The sequence below is a fragment of the Durotheca rogersii genome (assembly GCF_024521655.1).
Source record: "Durotheca rogersii strain YMJ 92031201 chromosome Unknown GGS23scaffold_20, whole genome shotgun sequence".
NCBI lineage: Eukaryota > Fungi > Ascomycota > Sordariomycetes > Xylariales > Xylariaceae > Durotheca > Durotheca rogersii.
The window spans coordinates 560,064-578,646 of NW_026251251.1; the positions used below are offsets into that span (position 1 = coordinate 560,064).

The 18,583-nt window shown below is 55.3% G+C and overlaps 5 protein-coding genes across 5 annotated transcripts; 2 read left to right on the forward strand and 3 right to left on the reverse strand.

The window, feature by feature from the left end:
- Positions 1-213: 213 nt before the first annotated feature.
- On the forward strand, positions 214-2,749 carry GGS23DRAFT_578692 (glutamate decarboxylase). Its single transcript, XM_051517003.1, has 4 exons — positions 214-629; positions 691-926; positions 998-1,600; positions 1,670-2,749. The coding sequence occupies exons 1-4, from the start codon at positions 612-614 to the stop codon at positions 2,481-2,483; spliced, it is 1,671 nt and encodes a 556-aa protein (XP_051369787.1). The 5' UTR covers positions 214-611; the 3' UTR covers positions 2,484-2,749.
- A 1,566-nt stretch (positions 2,750-4,315) lies between these two features.
- On the reverse strand, positions 4,316-9,842 carry GGS23DRAFT_578695 (uncharacterized protein). Its single transcript, XM_051517004.1, has 2 exons — positions 9,337-9,842; positions 4,316-9,280 (listed from the first exon to the last, which is right to left on the reverse strand). The coding sequence occupies exons 1-2, from the start codon at positions 9,498-9,500 to the stop codon at positions 4,957-4,959; spliced, it is 4,488 nt and encodes a 1,495-aa protein (XP_051369788.1). The 5' UTR covers positions 9,501-9,842; the 3' UTR covers positions 4,316-4,956.
- Positions 9,843-10,758: 916 nt separating this feature from the next.
- GGS23DRAFT_207906 (ubiquitin-conjugating enzyme E2 35) lies at positions 10,759-11,796 on the forward strand. The gene is made up of 4 exons (XM_051511854.1): positions 10,759-11,041; positions 11,133-11,221; positions 11,320-11,451; positions 11,542-11,796. The coding sequence occupies exons 1-4, from the start codon at positions 10,989-10,991 to the stop codon at positions 11,730-11,732; spliced, it is 465 nt and encodes a 154-aa protein (XP_051369789.1). The 5' UTR covers positions 10,759-10,988; the 3' UTR covers positions 11,733-11,796.
- Positions 11,797-12,330: 534 nt separating this feature from the next.
- Positions 12,331-14,213, reverse strand: GGS23DRAFT_207921 (NAD(P)-binding protein). The gene is made up of 2 exons (XM_051511855.1): positions 13,770-14,213; positions 12,331-13,587 (listed from the first exon to the last, which is right to left on the reverse strand). The coding sequence occupies exons 1-2, from the start codon at positions 13,964-13,966 to the stop codon at positions 12,555-12,557; spliced, it is 1,230 nt and encodes a 409-aa protein (XP_051369790.1). The 5' UTR covers positions 13,967-14,213; the 3' UTR covers positions 12,331-12,554.
- Positions 14,214-16,003: 1,790 nt separating this feature from the next.
- On the reverse strand, positions 16,004-17,304 carry GGS23DRAFT_208055 (uncharacterized protein). Its single transcript, XM_051511856.1, has 3 exons — positions 17,085-17,304; positions 16,640-16,957; positions 16,004-16,486 (listed from the first exon to the last, which is right to left on the reverse strand). Exons 2-3 carry the CDS (start codon positions 16,875-16,877, stop codon positions 16,197-16,199), a joined length of 528 nt encoding a protein of 175 aa, XP_051369791.1. The 5' UTR covers positions 16,878-16,957; positions 17,085-17,304; the 3' UTR covers positions 16,004-16,196.
- Positions 17,305-18,583: the final 1,279 nt, after the last annotated feature.

The window sequence follows — 18,583 nt, forward strand, 5'->3', positions numbered from 1 at the left end:
TCGTGGGTACCTGACGCCGGGTTGGGTTCTGCTGTAACCTTTGGTAACACCTCGTGAAAAGAGGGATGCCTGTACGGATGAGATGGGTTCATATTCCCGTCGGGGAGGTATTACCTAAGGTATCTATGCGCATTGATACCTAGGTACCTACCTTTTATGCAGGAGGCAGGAGGCAGGAGGCAAGTGTAGGTACCTACCTATTGAGTCGCCTAGGTTAGGTACCTGAGGAGGTAGTGTACCTACCTAAACCTACCTAGGTACCTACCTAGGTAGGTACCTGTGTAGGTATCTCGGTAGGTACAGCAGTAGATCGTGACGGTTGGACAGCAAGAAGTTACGTCACGTACGTCATAGGTGGCTAAGCTCGCTGCCCGCCCGTCCATGACGCCTTCTCCCGATGGCGGCCGCCTTACACGGTAGGAGCTTCGGCACGCCTGACTAGCACTGCAGAGGCAGATCTCATAGATAGGTTCTTTTCCTCTCCAGGCTTGAGATTCACACAACTTGGATCCTTCGCCCTTAGACATTGGTATCTCGCCTCCTACGCCCGTCAAGATCAACTCGCCTGCCTCCCTCCGCGGCCGACAGAACTATTACCTACCTATCTAGCTATGCCGTTAGCTCTCCAGGTCCGTCTGATAAAGCCATGTGCTAGCAATCTTTCCTCGGCTGATCTTCCCAACTGCCTAGATCGACCCTGAGGAGCTCGTCAGTCGGCTCCACGGCACTCACCTCACCGAAAATGGCCGTCAGCTACGCCGGAGGATCGCTACCTCTCACCTTACGCCTTATGGCACCAGGTATGCGAGCGAGACCGACGTGCCCAAATACGAGCTTCCGAAAAAGGGAGCGCCTGCCGACACGGCTTACCAGCTGATTCGCGACGAGCTGGACCTGGATGGCAAGCCGAATCTGAACCTTGCTAGGTAAATACGCCGGCTTCGTATATACCAGGGTGCTCCTATTACTAGAGCCTAGTGCCTAACCGCCCGATCAGCTTCGTAGGAACTTACATGGAGCCGAATGCGTCTCAGTTGATGATGGAGAACCTAGCAAAGAATCTGGCGGACAATGACGAGTATCCGGCCATGATGTCCCTCCACGAGCGCTGCGTCAGCATCTTGGCCCACCTCTGGGCGGCCAAGAAGAGCGAGAAGGCGATTGGGACGGCGACTACTGGCTCCTCGGAGGCCATCCATCTCGGCGGCCTAGCCATGAAGCGCCGCTGGCAGGAGCACCGAAAGGCTCAGGGCCTAGATGCTTCGAGTCCCAACATCATCATGGGCGCCAATGCGCAGGTTGCCCTCGAGAAGTTCGCACGCTACTTCGATGTCGAGCCGCGCATTCTTCCGGTGTCTGCAGAGAGTCACTACCGTCTAGACCCAGAGCTTGTAAGGCAGAATATCGACGAGAACACGATTGGCGTCTTTGTCATCATGGGTAGCACCTATACTGGACACTACGAGCCAGTGGAGGAGGTTTCCAAGATCCTCGACCAGTACGAAGAAAAGACGGGTATCGATATCCCCATTCACGTCGATGCGGCTTCGGGTGGCTTCGTTGCACCTTTTACGTATGCGAAGGCCGGCGGTCCGAAATGGTAGGTTTTGAGAGCCCCTTGAAAAATACCTCGAGGGAATTGTCTTGCGCTGAGTGCTTACTGTACAAGGAACTTCGAGCTCCCGCGAGTCAAGTCTATCAACACTTCTGGTCACAAATATGGCTTGGTCTATGCGGGCGTAGGTTGGATCGTCTGGCGCGACGAGGCGTATCTACCACGGCACCTGATCTTCGAGCTGCATTATTTGGGTGGGACGGAGAAGTCGTTCACGCTTAACTTCTCACGTCCGGGGGCTCAGGTCATCGCGCAGTACTATAACTTCATCCACCTCGGGTCCAACGGGTACCGTGAGATCATGGAGAGTTGCCTCCGCAACGCGCGCCTTCTCTCCAAGAGCCTCGAAGCCACGGGCTGGTATACCTGTGTCTCGGACATCCATCGCCGAAGGCCGGCCGCCCCAGCCGTGCTAACGGGTGCTGTGCAGAACGCTCTAGGCAAGGGCGAGGGTGACGAGACATCCGCCGACTACGTCGCAGGCTTGCCGGTGGTTTCATTCCGGCTCGCGGATGATTTCAAGCGGCAATTCCCGCATATTAAGCAGGAATCGGTCTCACTCCTCATGCGTGCGCGCCAGTGGATAATCCCCAACTACGCGTTGCCGCCGAACGAGGAGAAGACGGAGATCCTCCGCATCGTTATACGCGAGTCTATGAGCTTCGACCTTCTCGACCGCCTCATCGGGGACCTAGTATCCGTTACGCAGACCCTCGTAGATAGCGACGAGGTCGACCTATCCATCCTCCGAGCTCAGAAGCCGGCCGGAGATAGCCGGCCGGATAGGGGCCTGCTGCAGCAGTCGGCTAAGGTGCTCGAAGGAAAGGCAGAGCGTCTTGCGGAGGGAATTCACAGAAGCGTCTGCTAAGGGCTTTGGAATGTAGGCTCTGTATGCGTGTTGTTCCCGGATTGTCGTTCTCATCAACGGGATTTCAAAGACATGCCGGGTTAGGACCCGCTCCTTGATAACCTCAGGGCGATCTCTCCTCATCTACAGCCGCCAATAAGGTGCAAAGTTGCCGAGCTTGCACCTACCTGGTCGTTACAGGAGGGGCAATATCGTACATAGATGAGCAGCGTATTGAGCAATACCAATGCAGGTATTTGACGATGCAATTAACAAACAGTTGTGCCTATTTGCCGAACAAAGCCGGGCTAGTGATCATCGTCTCTACGTCAATCATTTCCCTCCTCCTCGACGCGCTGCACATCCACAAAGATTAGGTATTTTTTGCGCCACTATTCCGTCAGTTGCTCCGCATTGTTTCCTGTCCTTCAACGAAGCGAGGCACTTGAGCAGCAAACAACTACGACGACATAGATTTGTCTACTAACCATTTTGGTGATCTCGGTGTCTATACATATCTAGTCTGTTTCGCATAATTCGGGGGTCAGCTCGTACATGCCAACATGGATCCTATTTTTAAAGACGGGAGGGGTTGTTTACGTTCTAATACCTAGGTAATCTATCCAACAGGTAAAGTCAAGAACTGCCTATGAGACCGAACTGCGTCTGGCTCTGGAAGGGGGGGGGGGATCTCGAATCTAGTAGACCGACGATATCTCACACCATGAAAATCTTATCCGGGAGATGACAGCTCGGTTCTTCGTTTCCCTGGTCAGAGATTATTCCCCCCGTCAGCGGTGGGTGAGCGGCAGAATATGTAGGTAGGTAAGGTAGATTGGTAAGAAATGCGGAACAGCGTCGTAGTAGCCGTTGGTTGTTTGTGTGCTGCTGCACCATCGTAACCCGGCCTCGCGGGTAAACTTGTATAATACCCTACCTACCAAACACCCGCATAACTCGAAAGCAGGTAGACGGGGAGGGTAGGTAGGTCGGTAGGAAGCGCGCCATCGAGTCTATTTCGTAGCTCCAGGCGAGCAACTCAACGCCCGTCATTCTCTTATCTCCTGTGCCTATTTCGCCCGGGCCCTACCATGCAACACACGCAGAGAGCCGAGACGCAACGGCGGGCGAGTGGCCTTCCCCGTATATGAATATATATGAACCAGTACCTACGTGCAGCCGCTTCTTCGCCCTCATGCGGGCCCCCTTCGATCTAGGCTCGACAGGTCCGTCCGTGGTGTATTTATGTTGCGAGCTCTGCGCCTCTGCCGTCTGCAGTCGACGCGTATATCGGCGTATATTAACCTCCCCCCTGTGGCGTACCCCCGTCAAGCGACAGCGATACCGAACCGCGTACGCGAGCAGCAAGGCAGTGTCGACCTCGCGCTAACAAGTCCAAGCTCCCGGGCATTCCCTCCTCCCCCTCGTCGGCCGTGAGAACAAAAGAGAGCCGATCAACGCCAGAATGAAGGTCCGAACACGCCCCTCCCGCGATCAGCCCCCCTACCCCTTTTTTTTCTTTTCTCTTCCCCTCCGCCCACTCCCCCCCCGTCCCCGACTAACTCCCCGTCTCCGCGAACCCCCCCTCGCAGGCCACGCGCTCCGCGCCCCGTATCCTCCCGCTGCTGTCCCTGCTGCTGCTCGCGGGCTGCGCCTCGGGCGCGCCTCGCACTAGCTCCACCGAGACCGCGACCGCCACCACCACTTTCGCGACCTCCGCCTCGGCGTCCGCGTCCGCGACGGCGACCGCCGCCCCGCCGCCCCGCAACCCCTCGATGCGCTGCATGGGCGGCCTCGACGCCCTCTGCCGCGACCTGTGCCTGTGCGCCGGCGCCGCCGCCGGCGACGACTTCGCCCCCGTCGCCTGCCACGCCGACCCTACCAGCCGCTGCGTGCAGATGTGTCGGTGCGGCGGCGATGATGCCGGGTAGCTGCGACGGCGGCGGCGTCGAGGTAAGACGAGCCGAGATGAGCCCCGGGGGAGAGGACGGGGACTATCGGTACCGGGGTGGTGTCGAGCTGCGGAACGCTAAGCGGAAAGGGAGAAGGATGTGGATGTACAAAACACCCAGGCCAAGGTCTAGGAAAAGGGACGGCGGATTCTGCCAGTTAGTAAGACAAAAGGAAAACGAGAAGGGCGGGGAGGCGGTTTCGTTTCCGTGTTCGTCCAGGGGTTCTATGGGTATACAATCAAGCACTCTCTTTTTCACTGAAGAGATACCACTCTAGTCGTGCAAATGTCACAACCAGTAGATTGCGGGAAATATACGTCTCCAAGGCAAAAGTGACTGTTCAGTATTTCTTCCAAAGGTAACCAACCAATGCCTGCACATCGGTAGCATAGGCACGAGCACACCTAGACGGGTTCTCCCGAGTTCTGGGTATCCCAAATCCCCGAAAAGCCGGGGTCCCAGTCGTGACAGAAGGGGTCCCTGCGCTGGCCATGTATGGACCGTATACTATAATAACAAGACAGTTCGAGCGCGCGTACACGTCAACGCTTGGCTGCCGGTCCCGCGCCGCTGGGCTTTCTGCGTAGCGACGTGGTACTTCCCCAGTTGCCCGCCGACTTCCTCAGCTTGTTCCCGAGGCTGACCCTAGCAGCTGACACTGGGTTCTGGAACTGGGACTGCGAGGTCCCCGAGGATTTCCCCTGTCCGTCGGCGAGGGGTAGCCGCGAACCACCGGCGATTGTCTCCCAGTCGTGTGTTTCGACGGCGTCAGACTCATCGCGGCCGTATGCCTCGTCCTCGTCCTCGAGCGACGGCTTGCGGATCTTGCCCTGGCGCAAGGCGCCCATCATGGCGGCCCACGTCTCGACCTGGCCGTTGCTTGCCTCTTCTACGCAGTCGCACTCATCGCCGGCTGGGCATACGGTTTCACCGGCTGCGTGCCATTCCGCAACGCAAGCCTCGTGGCTGGCGCAACCACAAGACAGGCAGGGCGGGTAGAGAGCATCGATTGGCTCTCTGCAGAACACGCAGAGGAGCTGTGTTTGCGTGCGCTTGCAACGGTCGCAGGTGCCGACTGCACCCCCTAACGCGGTGCTGGCATGGGTCGACCAAACCGGGTCTAGATGAGTCTCATGGACACGGCAAATGCCCATTATATCGATGCCCCGATCAGACGCGATCAACGATTGCAATATTTCCTTCTTCCCGAGCATCATTTGCGAGTTGACCCCGTGATGGGCGTGTGGCGTGTGGCTTAAATTTTCCGCGCCATGATACTGTTCGTGGAAATTCGTGTCCCCTGGACTCGCGAAATGCGTAGGATGAGGATCGGACGGCTCTTCTTTCAGGACGTTGAACTTCATGATCTCGAGGCGAGCCAGCGGTTGGCCCCACATCTGCAGCATTTCTGCGTACGCGTGTCGATAGCCCGCATACACGGCATGGCGCGAAGGCTCGAGGAAAGGAACGCCTAGCCATCCATCATCATCAAATATGCTTTGATCTGCCATCTCCGTAGATATACCATGGCATACAAGGGGGAATGCGTCATCATTCTGTGCTTCGTCGTCGGAGTATGAGGTGCGTGCAGTACCAGCCTGCTCGGGCGTGGGGCCGAGAATAGTAGAGCCGCCCCAGGTAATGTTACTTGGAGTGAGGTTTGAGAGGAACGTCTCCCCGGGGCTAGGACGTTTCCGGGCAGGGGGGGATGTTGACGCAACGCTAGCGAACGCCCTAGGGAAACTCGCCAACCCGGCGGTTAGAGCGATGTTGGCACGACTCAGCAGTCTATTATCAGGAGAGGTTGCTAGGCTCTGAGTCGTGTCACCGTCGGGAAGGTGGTCCCGCGGGGTTGTCGTCGGAGGTGTCTCTCCGCAAGAATACGAGTTGGATTTTGGATCACCGCCCCAGGTTGCCTCTTCAGACCCGTAAGACCCAGGGAGGTGAACGGGGGTGTGCAGCGTCTTGGGCGTAGAAATTCCGGAGTTGGCTTGGCTCTTGTAATTGTTACTATGCCACAGCGAGGCATCTATGGGGAAATAATCCAACGAGAAAGACGGTGCCTTCATGGGGAGCGGTGTTTCTGGTTGAGCGAGGTGAGATTCCGCGTAGGCAACGCTGTCCTCGGCCGACGACTCGCTGAATATACACGAGAGCATAGCAAGCATCTGTACATCGGCGATGTTTTCGAAATGATGGAAGAGATGATCAATGAGATCCTTTGCAAGAGGGTGATGACCCCATTTAACCCGTCCAGTAAGCCTAGCAGAGTCCGAGCGGGGGCAGGGCGACGACTTGTCTTCGGAGAAGCGCGTAACCGCGTCCCTGGCGATCACTAGTATGGACTCTCTACCCTGGCCGTCTCCCAAGAGCTCGAGGGGTACGTTTCCGCGGAGTAATAGGGCAGCGTACCTCCAAACGTCGACCAGATCTGGCCGGTCGTATTTCTGTGCGATAGCTGCGTTGTGTTCGCAGACATCCGGACCATCTCCGAAGATGCAATATTCCTGGGCGAATTCTCGTTTGGAAGGCAGCTCTCCAGTAACGTTATAGATGGATATAATATTCTTCGGCTTCCCTGGCCGGCGTCTACTAGTACCCGTGCCCGTACCTGTGCCGATTCCAGTCCCCCCGCCACTGGAGTGTATAGAATAACTGCCGCTAAACGTCTTTCTAAAGCGCCGGCCTGGTAGATACCACATGTTAATTTTATGTAGGTATGTGGTTTCTGAATCACTCGAACTGGACGACTCCTCTTCCCCCTCCGAATCCGACTGGTCGTCTGCTGAAATATCGTCGTTGGCATATCTATTTCTCGGGGCCGCAGATTCCTGCTGAAGTCTGCCAAACCCTGCAAAGTTAGGCTCGCCTCTAGGACGCTCTCGGTAGGAGTCACTGCCAGAGAAGAAGGCAGTCCTGGCCTTGTCCTCCTTCGTCGGAAAAAAGCAAACCAGCCTCCCATCGTTCGAGAACTGACAGCCGCACAAACGGGGCATTGGTGGTATAATTGGCCGATTAGTCGGTGCAAGGGTGGCATCCAGCTCTGTGCTTGCGGTAAGCTCTTGGGACATGATGGCTGAGACACCAGTGGGGAGGTCGTTATCCTCCTCCTCGCTTGAGCTTTCGTCGGCAAGTCCGCTAAGGTCATCGTCCAGGTCTTTCACGTTTTTGAAGAGCGAGTCGCTAGTTGACAAATCGACCTCTCCGAGAAGGTAGCTAAGGACCATCTCAAGACAGTTTTGCCGCTTCCTCGTAAATTGGTTTACTAGCTGGTGGATTTCCCGGTTGATCTGCTTGTGCGTCTCGTCCGCCATCAATGCGGTCTTTTCTATGATGAACTTTGGCGCTCTCGACTTCGGATAATTTGAAGGAATATCGATGTTGACGTTGATATAGATGGTATCGCCGTTGGCGCCCCACGGGCCTTTGAGGGATGCCCTGAGAGTCAGTGTATCTAGATCTACGTTCTCCCAGTTCACATTTGGCAACTGCTGATTCACGCGAATGATCTCTTCCTGCAACGTCTCGGGTTCGCCCCAACGCTCGTCGTGAAAGTTATGTCCGAACATAGTAGAGTCCCTGGACCCCTTTCTCTGGGGCGGGCCGATCAATCCCGATCTCTTGCTCATAGTTATGCCTTTCATCCAGCCGAGCTGGTCCAGGCTTCGGTCAGTCGCCTTTCCCGTCGCAGGCTTTGCCTTCATCGACGGGCCTTTCCAACTCGGAGGCCCGTTGCCGGAGCGAGGATAATGCGACGACATTGCCTGCATGACTATAGTGAGAGCACTTCGTCGGAGTTGGCTGCCGCCACTACCAGGGCGAGGATCGCTCATTGTAGCCGATTTCCTCTCTCGGTGAGAATGATCTTCTACAGCCCGATAAGTCTTATACGCTGCCCCTTTCCTCGTAAAGTTCATATTCAGGGCCGGGCCACCTTTCACGTGGCCAACGGACTCGAGAACTTGCGGGTCCACTTTGTGAAGACGAAACTCGCTGTCTTCGCCCCACGATACGAGTTGAAATTCTCGATTGTCTCTCCCTTCATCGGAAACGGTTCCGCGACTCCTCCATAAGAATTCCTTAACCTTGTGGCTTCCATGGCCGGGGAATATTTTGCGCGGCTCTACGGCGTCGTCCAAGGCTTCATTCTCTCCGCGGCGAACATCGTATAAGTATAGGTTTCCCGGATCGTTTTGGGGCATAGCTAATAAGCCCCGTCCAAAGGGAGTGTGGCGAGCACGCCAAACCGGGAAATCTGTTCGGATAATCCTCTCTGGTTTGTCGGATTTCTCATAATCCCAGAACTTGATACTTTTGTCCAGCGAGCACGTGACGATGCTGGTAGCTTTCGTACGGTTCCAGTCGAGGCCGTATATCTTGGACGTGTGCGCGGTGATGGACTTGATCGGCGCCGAAGATTTCCTCTCGTCCCAGATCTGCAACCACCGGTCATGAGAGGATGCGAGCACATTGGGATTCTGCCGATTGTACTTGACCTGGGTAGCCCCGGCGGACCAATTGCAGAAGGTCAGGACGGGTTGTCTGGGCTTCCGCAGGTCCCAGCAATGCACGTAACCATCGACTGCACAGGTGGCTAGGATATCGGGGTGATGGGCGGAGAAGTTGATGTCGGTAATCGCCCTGCTATGGGCCTGGAGAGAATGCTCAATGGCGCCTGTGGGGGAATCTTCTCTCAGATTCAAGTTCCAGACCAGGCAGCGGTGATTTGCTGTCGAAGCCACCCAGTAGTCTCGTGCCGCAAAGGGCGACCACTGCACATCGACAACAAGCCATGGCATCCCATGACTGCTTAGCCGACGGGGAGGGCTATACGAATCCAGATCGATGATGGCTAGGCCCTCAGGTCTTCGGCGACATAAGCACGTATCTCACCATGTAAGAGAGTGGCGTGGCCGACTTACGATGCAAGAGCGATGTCGCGACCACATGGCGATATAGTTGCTGATCCGACCAGCCCGTCAACGTGGATCGTCACGTCGGTGTCAAAGGTCTCGCTGTCGTAAGCGGACTTGATGACTTTCCCCTTCTTAGATGGGTCCAGGGCGTTGTCGAAAGTTGAAGGCATGGTCAGTTACGATTTGTTTCGTTGATGCAGATGTCCCCGAGCTTTGTTGCAGCATCGATTTCTCGACGAGATCTGCACGGCGGCGCTGCCCATCCTTCATCTATCTCGATATTTCTTCAGCCAGCGCGCCTTGCTTAGACGGTAGAAGAGATACGTCCACGGGATCGAGATGCACCGGCCACACGGTATCCCCGGCGAGCAAGATTGGATGAATTAACGAAGGCTTCGACGAGGGAGCATTATTGGGGCTGGCATAAGAATGGTGAGTGGATGTTCTGGGGAACGAGGCTATAACTGGGACGAGATACCTAAGGCAGACACCCTACCTAGGCACCTATGTATTACTGGGTGGAATGTCTTAGGATAGGTACCTCCTAACCTACAGAAGTTTTACGTCCCGGGTTGTTGCTAAGATGTGGGTATCTTGGGCACAAGTACCGCTTTAGTCGCATATGTATACACACAAGACACTCTTTAAGGGCACGCCCGCGGCTTCTATTTAGTAGAGGTGACCTTTAGAGGCCCACGACGACCCTGAGGGTGCTTTTCCGGCTTATCACAACCACCACAGAACGCTCGCATTAGGTATGGGGTAAGTTAACATCTGCGTTCGACATATACGCTTTATACTGGGCACCTACCTACCTCTAGACCTAATGTTTAAGAAGTTTTGACAATACCTTCATGTCAGGAGATTTCTCGTTTCGTATACCTTAGGTGTACGGGCACGTAAATGCATAGGTACATTAAGCAAGTACTTACGTACCTACCTCTCTAGACAAGTACCTACAAGTGCCACCCGTCCGGTACCGATGCTTTTTGGGGGGAGTTGGCCACCAGCCCACTTTTACGCCCTCGTCACCTAAGGCTCTCTCTCTTCTTATCCGAGCGCAACACCTCGTGCCTTATTCGACGAACCTCTCCTACCACAGACACCAGAACAGCCTACATAACAGCCGGCTACGTGCGAGGCTCCTCGCCGGGTACTCTCTTCGACGAGCCCGCCTGCGGAACAATAGCTTCTTGAATTTCCTGCCCGCCTCCTCGGCTTCGAGGCTAAGCCGGTCTCTGGCTTGGCCAGTCACCCCGCACCCGCAGCACCATTGCTTGCCTGACTCACGCACTCTGCCCACCATACCTTGGGACTCAGGCGCGCCCGACGGCTACACTGAGCAGCGGTCGTCCTTCTCTTCCGGCATCTCCCTGTCGGCACTTGCGTATCTTGCAACGCTACGGCACTCCCTCCGCTTGACGGCTGAGCCTTCGCCTACCCTCTCCTACTCGACCAGCATTCGGCCCTACAAGAGTCATCTAGATTAACCAGAACACCTCCCCCGGGTTGCTGCGCGACTAAAGCGTTATTCACCCAGCAGACGCCCCTTGAGAGCCACAGCTCCGTTTAGTTCGGCCTTTTATTCTTGTTCCCCCGCCACGGCTACAGCTCTTCCCACAAATAAAGCCAATCCCACCCAGAGGAAGAACACAGAGATGGCGTTGCCGAAGCGCATCATAAAGGAGACGGAACGTCTCCTGACCGAGCCGTGAGATGGCCCGAATAAAGGAGCCAGGGGACCCGTACCTCCCGGTGGTTCCGTGGTGCCGATCTGCTCGCTGACCACTGGGCTTTTTCAGGGTTCCGGGCATCAGTGCGGTTCCGCACGAGGACAACCTCCGATATTTCGATGTCGAGATCCACGGCCCGTCAGGTTCGCCGTACGAGGGTATGTTCCGATAATCCTATACACGGCCCGAACCGGCTTCCCGCCGCGCAGAAGCGGTCGGCTGACAGTGAAGCTTATCTGTTTGTTCCCTTTCGCAGGAGGTATCTTCAAACTCGAACTGTTCCTGACCGACGACTATCCGATGGTACCACCCAAGATCCGCTTCCTCACCAAGATATATCACCCCAACGTCGATAAGCTCGGGCGGATCTGTCTGGATGTGTTGAAGAGTGAGCTCTTTCTACTTCTCTTCTCCCACCCCTCAACGCTTAGCCGTTCGCCTACTGATCCATTCCCTCCCACCTCCCCTCTCCGTACAGACAACTGGTCGCCGGCGCTTCAGATCCGTACCATCCTGCTCTCTATTCAGGCACTCCTCGGCGCCCCGAACCCGGATGACCCTCTCGCAGCCGATGTCGCTAAGAGCTGGAAGGACGACGAAAACAAGGCCATCGCCACCGCGAAAGAGTGGACCGCTACTTATGCTCGCCCCCAGAAGACGTCACCATAGTAGCCCGCGCGCTGGGATGTACGCGCCTCCACCTCTCCCCCTCGAGTCCAGATAGGAAGAAGCCGTCGTTGGGGCTGAGCTTCTCACCGGTACTCTAGACGCTATAAGATCGTGTTGTTCTTCTACTCTTACCTCCTTTCCTCAACTCTTACGTACATCATTCTTTTCATGCCTTTTTGGCAGTCGCGGTGTCGCCTCCCTTCCCCCCCCCCCCACTCCCACTTCATAAGCTTAGAACGGCGTTGTGCCGCGTGCTCGGGTTGAACTATCGTCGCTGTCATCATGGCGGTGGGCGCCCAGCGGAGGAAGCGCTTGGGCATTGCATAGCAGTAAATAAAGAGCGAGAAAATCAGGAAGAGACAAATGTAGGTCATACGCTGGCATACGTCCACGAAGAGAAAATGGAACTTTTAGGGCGAGTGTGGGCAGGACAGGGGGCGGATCAAGAGTCCCTCTGACCCGTTGGCGCAACGAGTTGGCCTACCTTCGACACAACCTATACGTGGTACTCTCTAGGACTCGAAGCGAATGCACACTCTCTCTCCTTATCCCGGGACATACACGTGCATGTATCGCATTATGGCATGCCATGCCTTGCCCTGCCATTCAGCACCGTATTTGGTTTGTAGGCACTGGGTACCTACAATATACAATATCTGCCCGCTTAGACGATATAGCAGAGGAGCTCGATGCGTCGAAGCCTTGTCTGGAGTAGTAACAAATGTATGGAAGACCTCGTCACTCTTCCTATTTTTAACATACTCTCTTCTGCCCGTCACATGCCCCCTAACCCCGCCTTCCCCGGTTTTTTGTCACCTTTGCTCACGTGTCCCCGAATATGAATAAGCCCTTCCCGGCGCGGTAGCCCTCGAGGGTTCCCTGTACAGCAGCGGTCAGAGACTCGAGCGCGGTGTCCCAGGACCAGGGGATCTTTTCGGCGGGGGCGAAGTGGAAGCGGCCGGCGCGCGCGAGGTCGAGGATCTCGTCGACGGTGCGGCGGCGCGCGGCCGGGTCGCGGTCGGCCCAGCGGCTGAGCCAGAATCCGACGACGCGCAGGTCGTGGAAGATGAGCGAGCCGACCGGCAGGGTCAGCGGCTCGCGCGACATGCCGCCGTAGGTGACGAGAGTGGCGCCGGTGCCGAGGGAGCGCGCGAGGGTCCGCGCCGACGGGCCGCCGACGCAGTTGAGCCCGAGGCGCACGGCCTCGCGCGAGCCCCTGGTCCGGCCGGCGAGCTCCTTGCGGAACGTCCGCGCCTCGAACTCTTCCTCGGTGACGACGAGGGTGGCGCCGAGGGCGGTGAGCTCGTCCTTGAGGGCCTTGGTCGCGGCCGGGCTGGCGCGCGCGCGGATCACGTTGACGCTGCGGTAGCCCCAGAGGGCGCCGAGCTGGATGGCGGCGCGGCCGACGCCGCTGTTGGCGCCGTTCTGGGCGAACCAGTCGCCCTCGCGAAGCGGCGGGTCCGTGACGAAGTCGCGCAACATGCGGTACGCGGAGCAGGGGTTGACGCTGACGGTGGCGGCCTGCAGCAGCGTGAGCCCGTCCTTGCGGATGGGCATGACGTCGTCGGCGGACGCGACCGCGTGCGTGCGCCAGGTGCCGAAACCTGTGCGGGCAGGGATGACCCAGTCACCGCGGGCAAAGCGGTCTGGGACGGAGGTGGCGACAACCTCGAAGACACCCTCGTTGCCAGGGATAGCGGAGGGCGAGGCGGTGCCGATCAGCGAGCTGAAGGTCGGCTTTACGCCGTAGGTGCCCTGGATTAGATTCACGTCGGCCGGGTTGATAGGCGCGGCGAGGGTGCGTAGGAACACGCTCTCGGAGGGGAGCTCGGGGGAGATGGAATGTGTGTGAAGTCTTTTAACAGGCGGCAAGGCACGAAGCGCAGCATTAGCTCATCTTGATTTCTGTTTCGCTTTCGACCTTGCCCTCTGAATATATATATATATATATATATATTAAATAAACAGAAAGCGACTCATTTTTACTCTATCGAAGGGGGGTGGAGGGAGGGCTCTCTTTCGGTGGGAGAGACTTACTTGAGCACATCTTTCGGCTCGCCATGCTCGCTGAAGACAAGCGACTTGGCTTGAGTGTATCCGTACGGACCCGACTTGCGGCGGACCTGTGTCGGCGTTCGCGGACCGGGCCAGACCCGACCGGCCGCGTGCGCGCTCGGCCAAATCGAGCTCGTCAGAGCCCGCACTCTGAGCGGTCGGATGCTCGCCACAGTCATGTCTCGGCATGCGCGGTGCGGGATGACATTCGATGCTGGCGGGTATCGATTGAACCTTGGGTTGACAACAACCGGAAGTTAGACCAGAGGTTGTCGGGATGTCGAAGTTGTGGTGACGGGGGTGGCAGTTGGTGACAATCCGGCGTGCGCAGGCTCGACACACGATAATAATTTAAATGAAAAAAACCATCAGATACATACCTGATATCAGGGGGCCCGGGGTCCTCCCTTCGGAGCTCTGGAAGCTGAGCTCGGCAATGACGTTTGATCGTATCACACTGCGTCGTACCTAGCGTTTGCCGAAAGTAGGCTACCATTGGCCAGCATGACAGGGACAGGCTTACCTAACCCGCAATCCCCTTTCTGATCGTCCCTCTCCCGTCTGTACCTCTACCTACCTGCCTCGAGTCTACAGATCAGCCCAACTAGTCCCCTGAACCTTACCCCAAAGCGGGTTACGGATTCCTGAAGATTCTATTGGCTCTTTCCTACGACCTTACTCTACTAGTTAGTTGGGATGAGATCCTTTTGATTACTTAAGCCGCTACTACCGCCACCACTACTAAGTCAACTCCACCAAGTTAACTGCACCAAGTCAACTGCACCACCAAGTTAACTGCACCACCACCATTACCACTACTACTACCGCCTATTTAATTATTTATCGAACGTTCCTAGGGCAACTTTTGATCACGAAAAAGAATAAATTAAGTGCACGTTCTTACGGTGGTTAGAAAGGAGAATTTAATGACCCTTGTACGAAAAGTTTAGGTAACAGGGATAAAGTTTGGGTGACAGGGAAAAAGCTCGGCAAAATCGCCTAATCCGGTTAGAGGTTGGGATGAGGTACAGGGGACTAGTTGGGCTGGTCTGAGACCTCACCTGCCTCTAATACCTACCCGGTATCTGCGTGTGAGGTGAGGTGCCCGTGCTGGCAAAACAGGGCTCGAACCGTCAACAGATTCGCTACGTGCCCCTCAAATTGATTGACGTGGGAACCTCTAGGTACATGTAAACCAGCCTCTCTACCTTGGGTACCTCCTTACAGGCAGGTAGGTAGGTGCCTGGTAGGGTAGGATATAGGTACCCAACAGAGGTGGGCAAGTACCTTTTAACTACCTAATCTAACCTGCTCAACGGGGGACATAACCATGGTATTTAAAATCATCATCTTCATGAGGCCTGGCAAAGCAATTCATACCCAGTCCAAGGACCTCCAACCCAAGGACCGAGGAGAGGTAAAGAATGGGAGCGGGCAGCGCCATTGACGACCCCTCAGGCGCGAAATAGTTTCTTCTTCTTCTTCTTCTTCTTCTCACTGTTGTCCCCGATCCTGACTTTTCCTCTTCTCTCCTTCTCAGCTTAGACTGGCAGGGACGTCGAGTTAAACAAGTAATGGGGAATGAAAACCGACGACGTCCTTCGCGCCAGAAATGCACTATTTCACAGCAATATGGTCAATCCTCTCCAACCGCAAGCTGGGTATAAATTTCTCCCGCTATCGTGACCCATAAGCACATAGTCGAAAGTGTTGACCGTTAGTTGAAAAATCGCCCTATGCCTTTCTTCCCCGTCTTTCGTCCTTCTGCCGAACTTTCGCGCAACCTTGTCGGCCCTCCTCCATTACTGTTCCCCAGATCAGACATTATCCGGGTTGAGCAAGTAAGTTTCCAACTGCTATCTAGGTAGAACTGTCCCTCATCCTCCCCGAGATAAGCAGAACAGAGATGTACATCCAATGAAATAAGTAAAGGGGCTGGGTAGAGGAAGGGGCTAAAACACAGAGAGCTCGCACGCGCGTGCACGTCTTTGCTCACATGTTCTGGACAATAATACGGACACATATGACGCGTGGCAAGGTCTCGGAAGGGGAGAAAATAAGAACGCAGAATAATAATAAAGATTTGAGTAAGGGGGGAAGGAAAAAATTTTTTAAAACGAGGGAGAAAATTGACGAGGTGTGTCGGCGATTGAGCTCACATAAGAGCCGGGTATCTAAGTGTATTTCCGCCTTCCGGACGCTCTTCTTCAATATCGGTTCCTCTATAAAGAACCATTGTGTTCAGTGCAGTGTGGCGAATTATTACTCTGCCTTAGGATAGTTATGGCAGTAGATTGAAGATGGTTCTCCAAGAAACCTCCATAGGATACCGAAATGGATCAACCAGAAAGATGTTCGTGGATGAAAAGTTTGAGAGATGCCCCCCTCCCCTCCCGGCAGCGTAACGCCTTATTTAATCTCCTTGAATAAATCGTCACCTAGGCGCGTATCGACTTTGGACTCGAGCGCGCTCAGCTCCGGGATCATGGGTGGCGGCGGACCAAGCGACGACGGGCCAGGCGATGAAGGGTCCGGCGACGACTTCTTCACTTCCTCAAAATGCTGACTGACCCTCTTGGCATGATCACTTGGCCGTAACCGTCTAAACCAGCCACTCGAGCGCTTCGACTTTTTCTCTTCCGCGACGGTACTTGCCGTCCGACTCGGAGGCCTAGATGCGTTCTGATTTATAATCGACCCTTGTTCATCGTAAGCGTTGTTCAGTAGTGTTCTGCTGAGGAGACGTCTGAGGCTTCCGCGGCTCGACAGCGTAGGTGATACGGGACCATCTTCTGCTGGCCGCTTGGTGCCGACACTGGCTGTGACGATGGACTCAGTTTGGGGGGAAGTACCATGACCATTGGCAGCGCTGCTTGCGAGTTCCTGCTTCTTTTCGGCCTCGTCCACTATCGGCGTCTTCGGCGGCGTCGGTACCTTCTCCTTGGGGGATGGTGGCGGCGGTGGAATGTCGGTGCCGTCCGTCAGGGAGCCGAAAGCGAATTCCAGGGCCGGAAGCTCGAAACGCATATTCGCGGTTGAGGACACCGAGGTGGCGGACGCAGCGCCGTTACTCGACGGTTTAGCAGGCATGATCGGAGTTGACGATCGCGCCAAGTCCACGCGGTTCAGGGGGTGGGATCGGATATGATTCGCCGTTGGCTTTGAATGATCTAGATGGCTTGAGTCAGGAGAATTATGTCGACAACATGGTAGGCAGGTCGACAGGAAGGGGGAGGGACAACGAAACTAGCGCCCCCCCTCCCCAAAACGTGATAGCTAAGGGAAGATGGTACGAACCGTGACTCTGGGGGCATGAGAAGAAAGTGGCCCTTAAAGATTCTAGTGCGCTCAGGGACGATCGCGATTTTCGATAGAGATTTAGCCTGGAGACGTGCGATTTGCTTTGGGTACGGTCCGGTCTTCGAGGCAAAGGGAGAGAAGTCAAAGCACCCCGGCGCGACGCAATTAGCAGAGAGCAGAAGGGAACCGACGGAAGTGTTAGCAATTGGAAGAGAGTCGAGAGGCCCGAAGCAGGAGGAGAAACGAAACAGAGTCAGTGGCGCGGTGGGTTTCTGTTTTCAGGGTGGAGAACGAGAAAGTGAGAGAGATGAGGCCAGGCCAGACCCGGGAGTGCTAGGATCAAGGGCCCGCGAACGAAGTGGCTGGGGGGTTGATGGATGGGCCCTTCTTGTAAAATGAAATGATGTGCTTAAAGGCCGTGCGCTAGGGAACCCGGCTTTGGGGTTTGCGAGATCAATGATATGTAGGAATGCAACTTCACGGGCGATAAGTCAGCAATTCCCTTCTTCAAGAAAGTCCGCGTACGACATAGGGCAGATATAAGATGGCCGAGGAGGATGGGTCGACCTCACGATTATGGCAGGGTGTGTCCGCAAGAGGCCGCAGAGATCAGGCAATCTTAGTCTGCTCGATGATGGACCGGGTGGGTAAGAGGGATTTGCAGCTCCCCAGATTTCCACGATGAGATGGGACGGTGGGAAAAAGAGACGAGTTTGAGGGGTCGGGGACGGTGGAGGAGGGAGGGGGCGGACAGGTTTGAACGGATGCAAATACGTACATAGATGAGATAGGTATTATAAACACATGAAAGTACCGCCAAACTAGAGCTGCAAATTGGGAATCGACGCTCTCACAGGGTAGGGTTCCATGGAACTGTCTCTTGCGTAAATGGTTCTTTACACATGTACATACCTCCTGAGTACATGACACATCCACCATTCGAGAGCGGACAGGGCGTGGACGCGGGAGAAAAAAAAAAGCTACCTAGGTAGGTAATAATAATGAGAATTATCAGAGAAAACATGGATGAGGAGACAAAATCCGAATAGGGAAAAGGCCACTGCTATTCGGGCTTGTTCCGGATGCGTTTTCCGTAACAGGTACCTACCTCACACCTACCTGTAAGCACCATGTCAGGTACCTATGATAGTACCGAAGATACCTACCTATCTCTATTTAAAAACTTCCATGCCACCTACCTCCTACTGGAGATGCCAAGTCTAGGTCCGTCTCCGAACTCACACGTAGGTATACTCAAGGCAATTGAAGTAAAACTTTCCATACGATACATATTCTAACGGGCAAGATACTTGCTAGTGTACCAGGCAGGTAGGTGCCTAGGTAGGTACCTCATAGAAGAGAAAAGATCTGCCACTCTAGGCAGAGTGCCTAGTGTGAAGCAAGGTGGGCTTAGGGATAACCTTGAGATATATATTCGAAACTTGGACTGCGACGTACACATGTGGCACCTCCCTAAACAGGCGGTAGTGACGCCG

Excerpts from the sequence above, each read along its gene's own strand:
- GGS23DRAFT_578692 (XM_051517003.1), top strand. Across the intron at positions 927-997 it reads CCGAATCTGAACCTTGCTAG|CTTCGTAGGAACTTACATGG; the intron begins GTAAATACGCCG and ends CCGCCCGATCAG. Across the intron at positions 1,601-1,669 it reads AAGGCCGGCGGTCCGAAATG|GAACTTCGAGCTCCCGCGAG; the intron begins GTAGGTTTTGAG and ends TTACTGTACAAG.
- GGS23DRAFT_578695 (XM_051517004.1), bottom strand. The coding sequence starts at position 9,500 with ATGCCTTCAACTTTCGACAACGCCCTGGACCCATCTAAGAAGGGGAAA. Across the intron at positions 9,281-9,336 it reads CGCGACATCGCTCTTGCATC|ACCTGAGGGCCTAGCCATCA; the intron begins GTAAGTCGGCCA and ends ATGTCGCCGAAG.
- GGS23DRAFT_207906 (XM_051511854.1), top strand. The coding sequence starts at position 10,989 with ATGGCGTTGCCGAAGCGCATCATAAAGGAGACGGAACGTCTCCTGACC. Across the intron at positions 11,222-11,319 it reads GTCAGGTTCGCCGTACGAGG|GAGGTATCTTCAAACTCGAA; the intron begins GTATGTTCCGAT and ends TCCCTTTCGCAG. Across the intron at positions 11,452-11,541 it reads CTGTCTGGATGTGTTGAAGA|ACAACTGGTCGCCGGCGCTT; the intron begins GTGAGCTCTTTC and ends CTCTCCGTACAG.
- GGS23DRAFT_207921 (XM_051511855.1), bottom strand. The coding sequence starts at position 13,966 with ATGACTGTGGCGAGCATCCGACCGCTCAGAGTGCGGGCTCTGACGAGC. Across the intron at positions 13,588-13,769 it reads GAGCCGAAAGATGTGCTCAA|ACTTCACACACATTCCATCT; the intron begins GTAAGTCTCTCC and ends GCCTGTTAAAAG.
- GGS23DRAFT_208055 (XM_051511856.1), bottom strand. The coding sequence starts at position 16,877 with ATGCCTGCTAAACCGTCGAGTAACGGCGCTGCGTCCGCCACCTCGGTG. Across the intron at positions 16,487-16,639 it reads CAGCGCTGCCAATGGTCATG|GGTCGATTATAAATCAGAAC; the intron begins GTACTTCCCCCC and ends ACGATGAACAAG.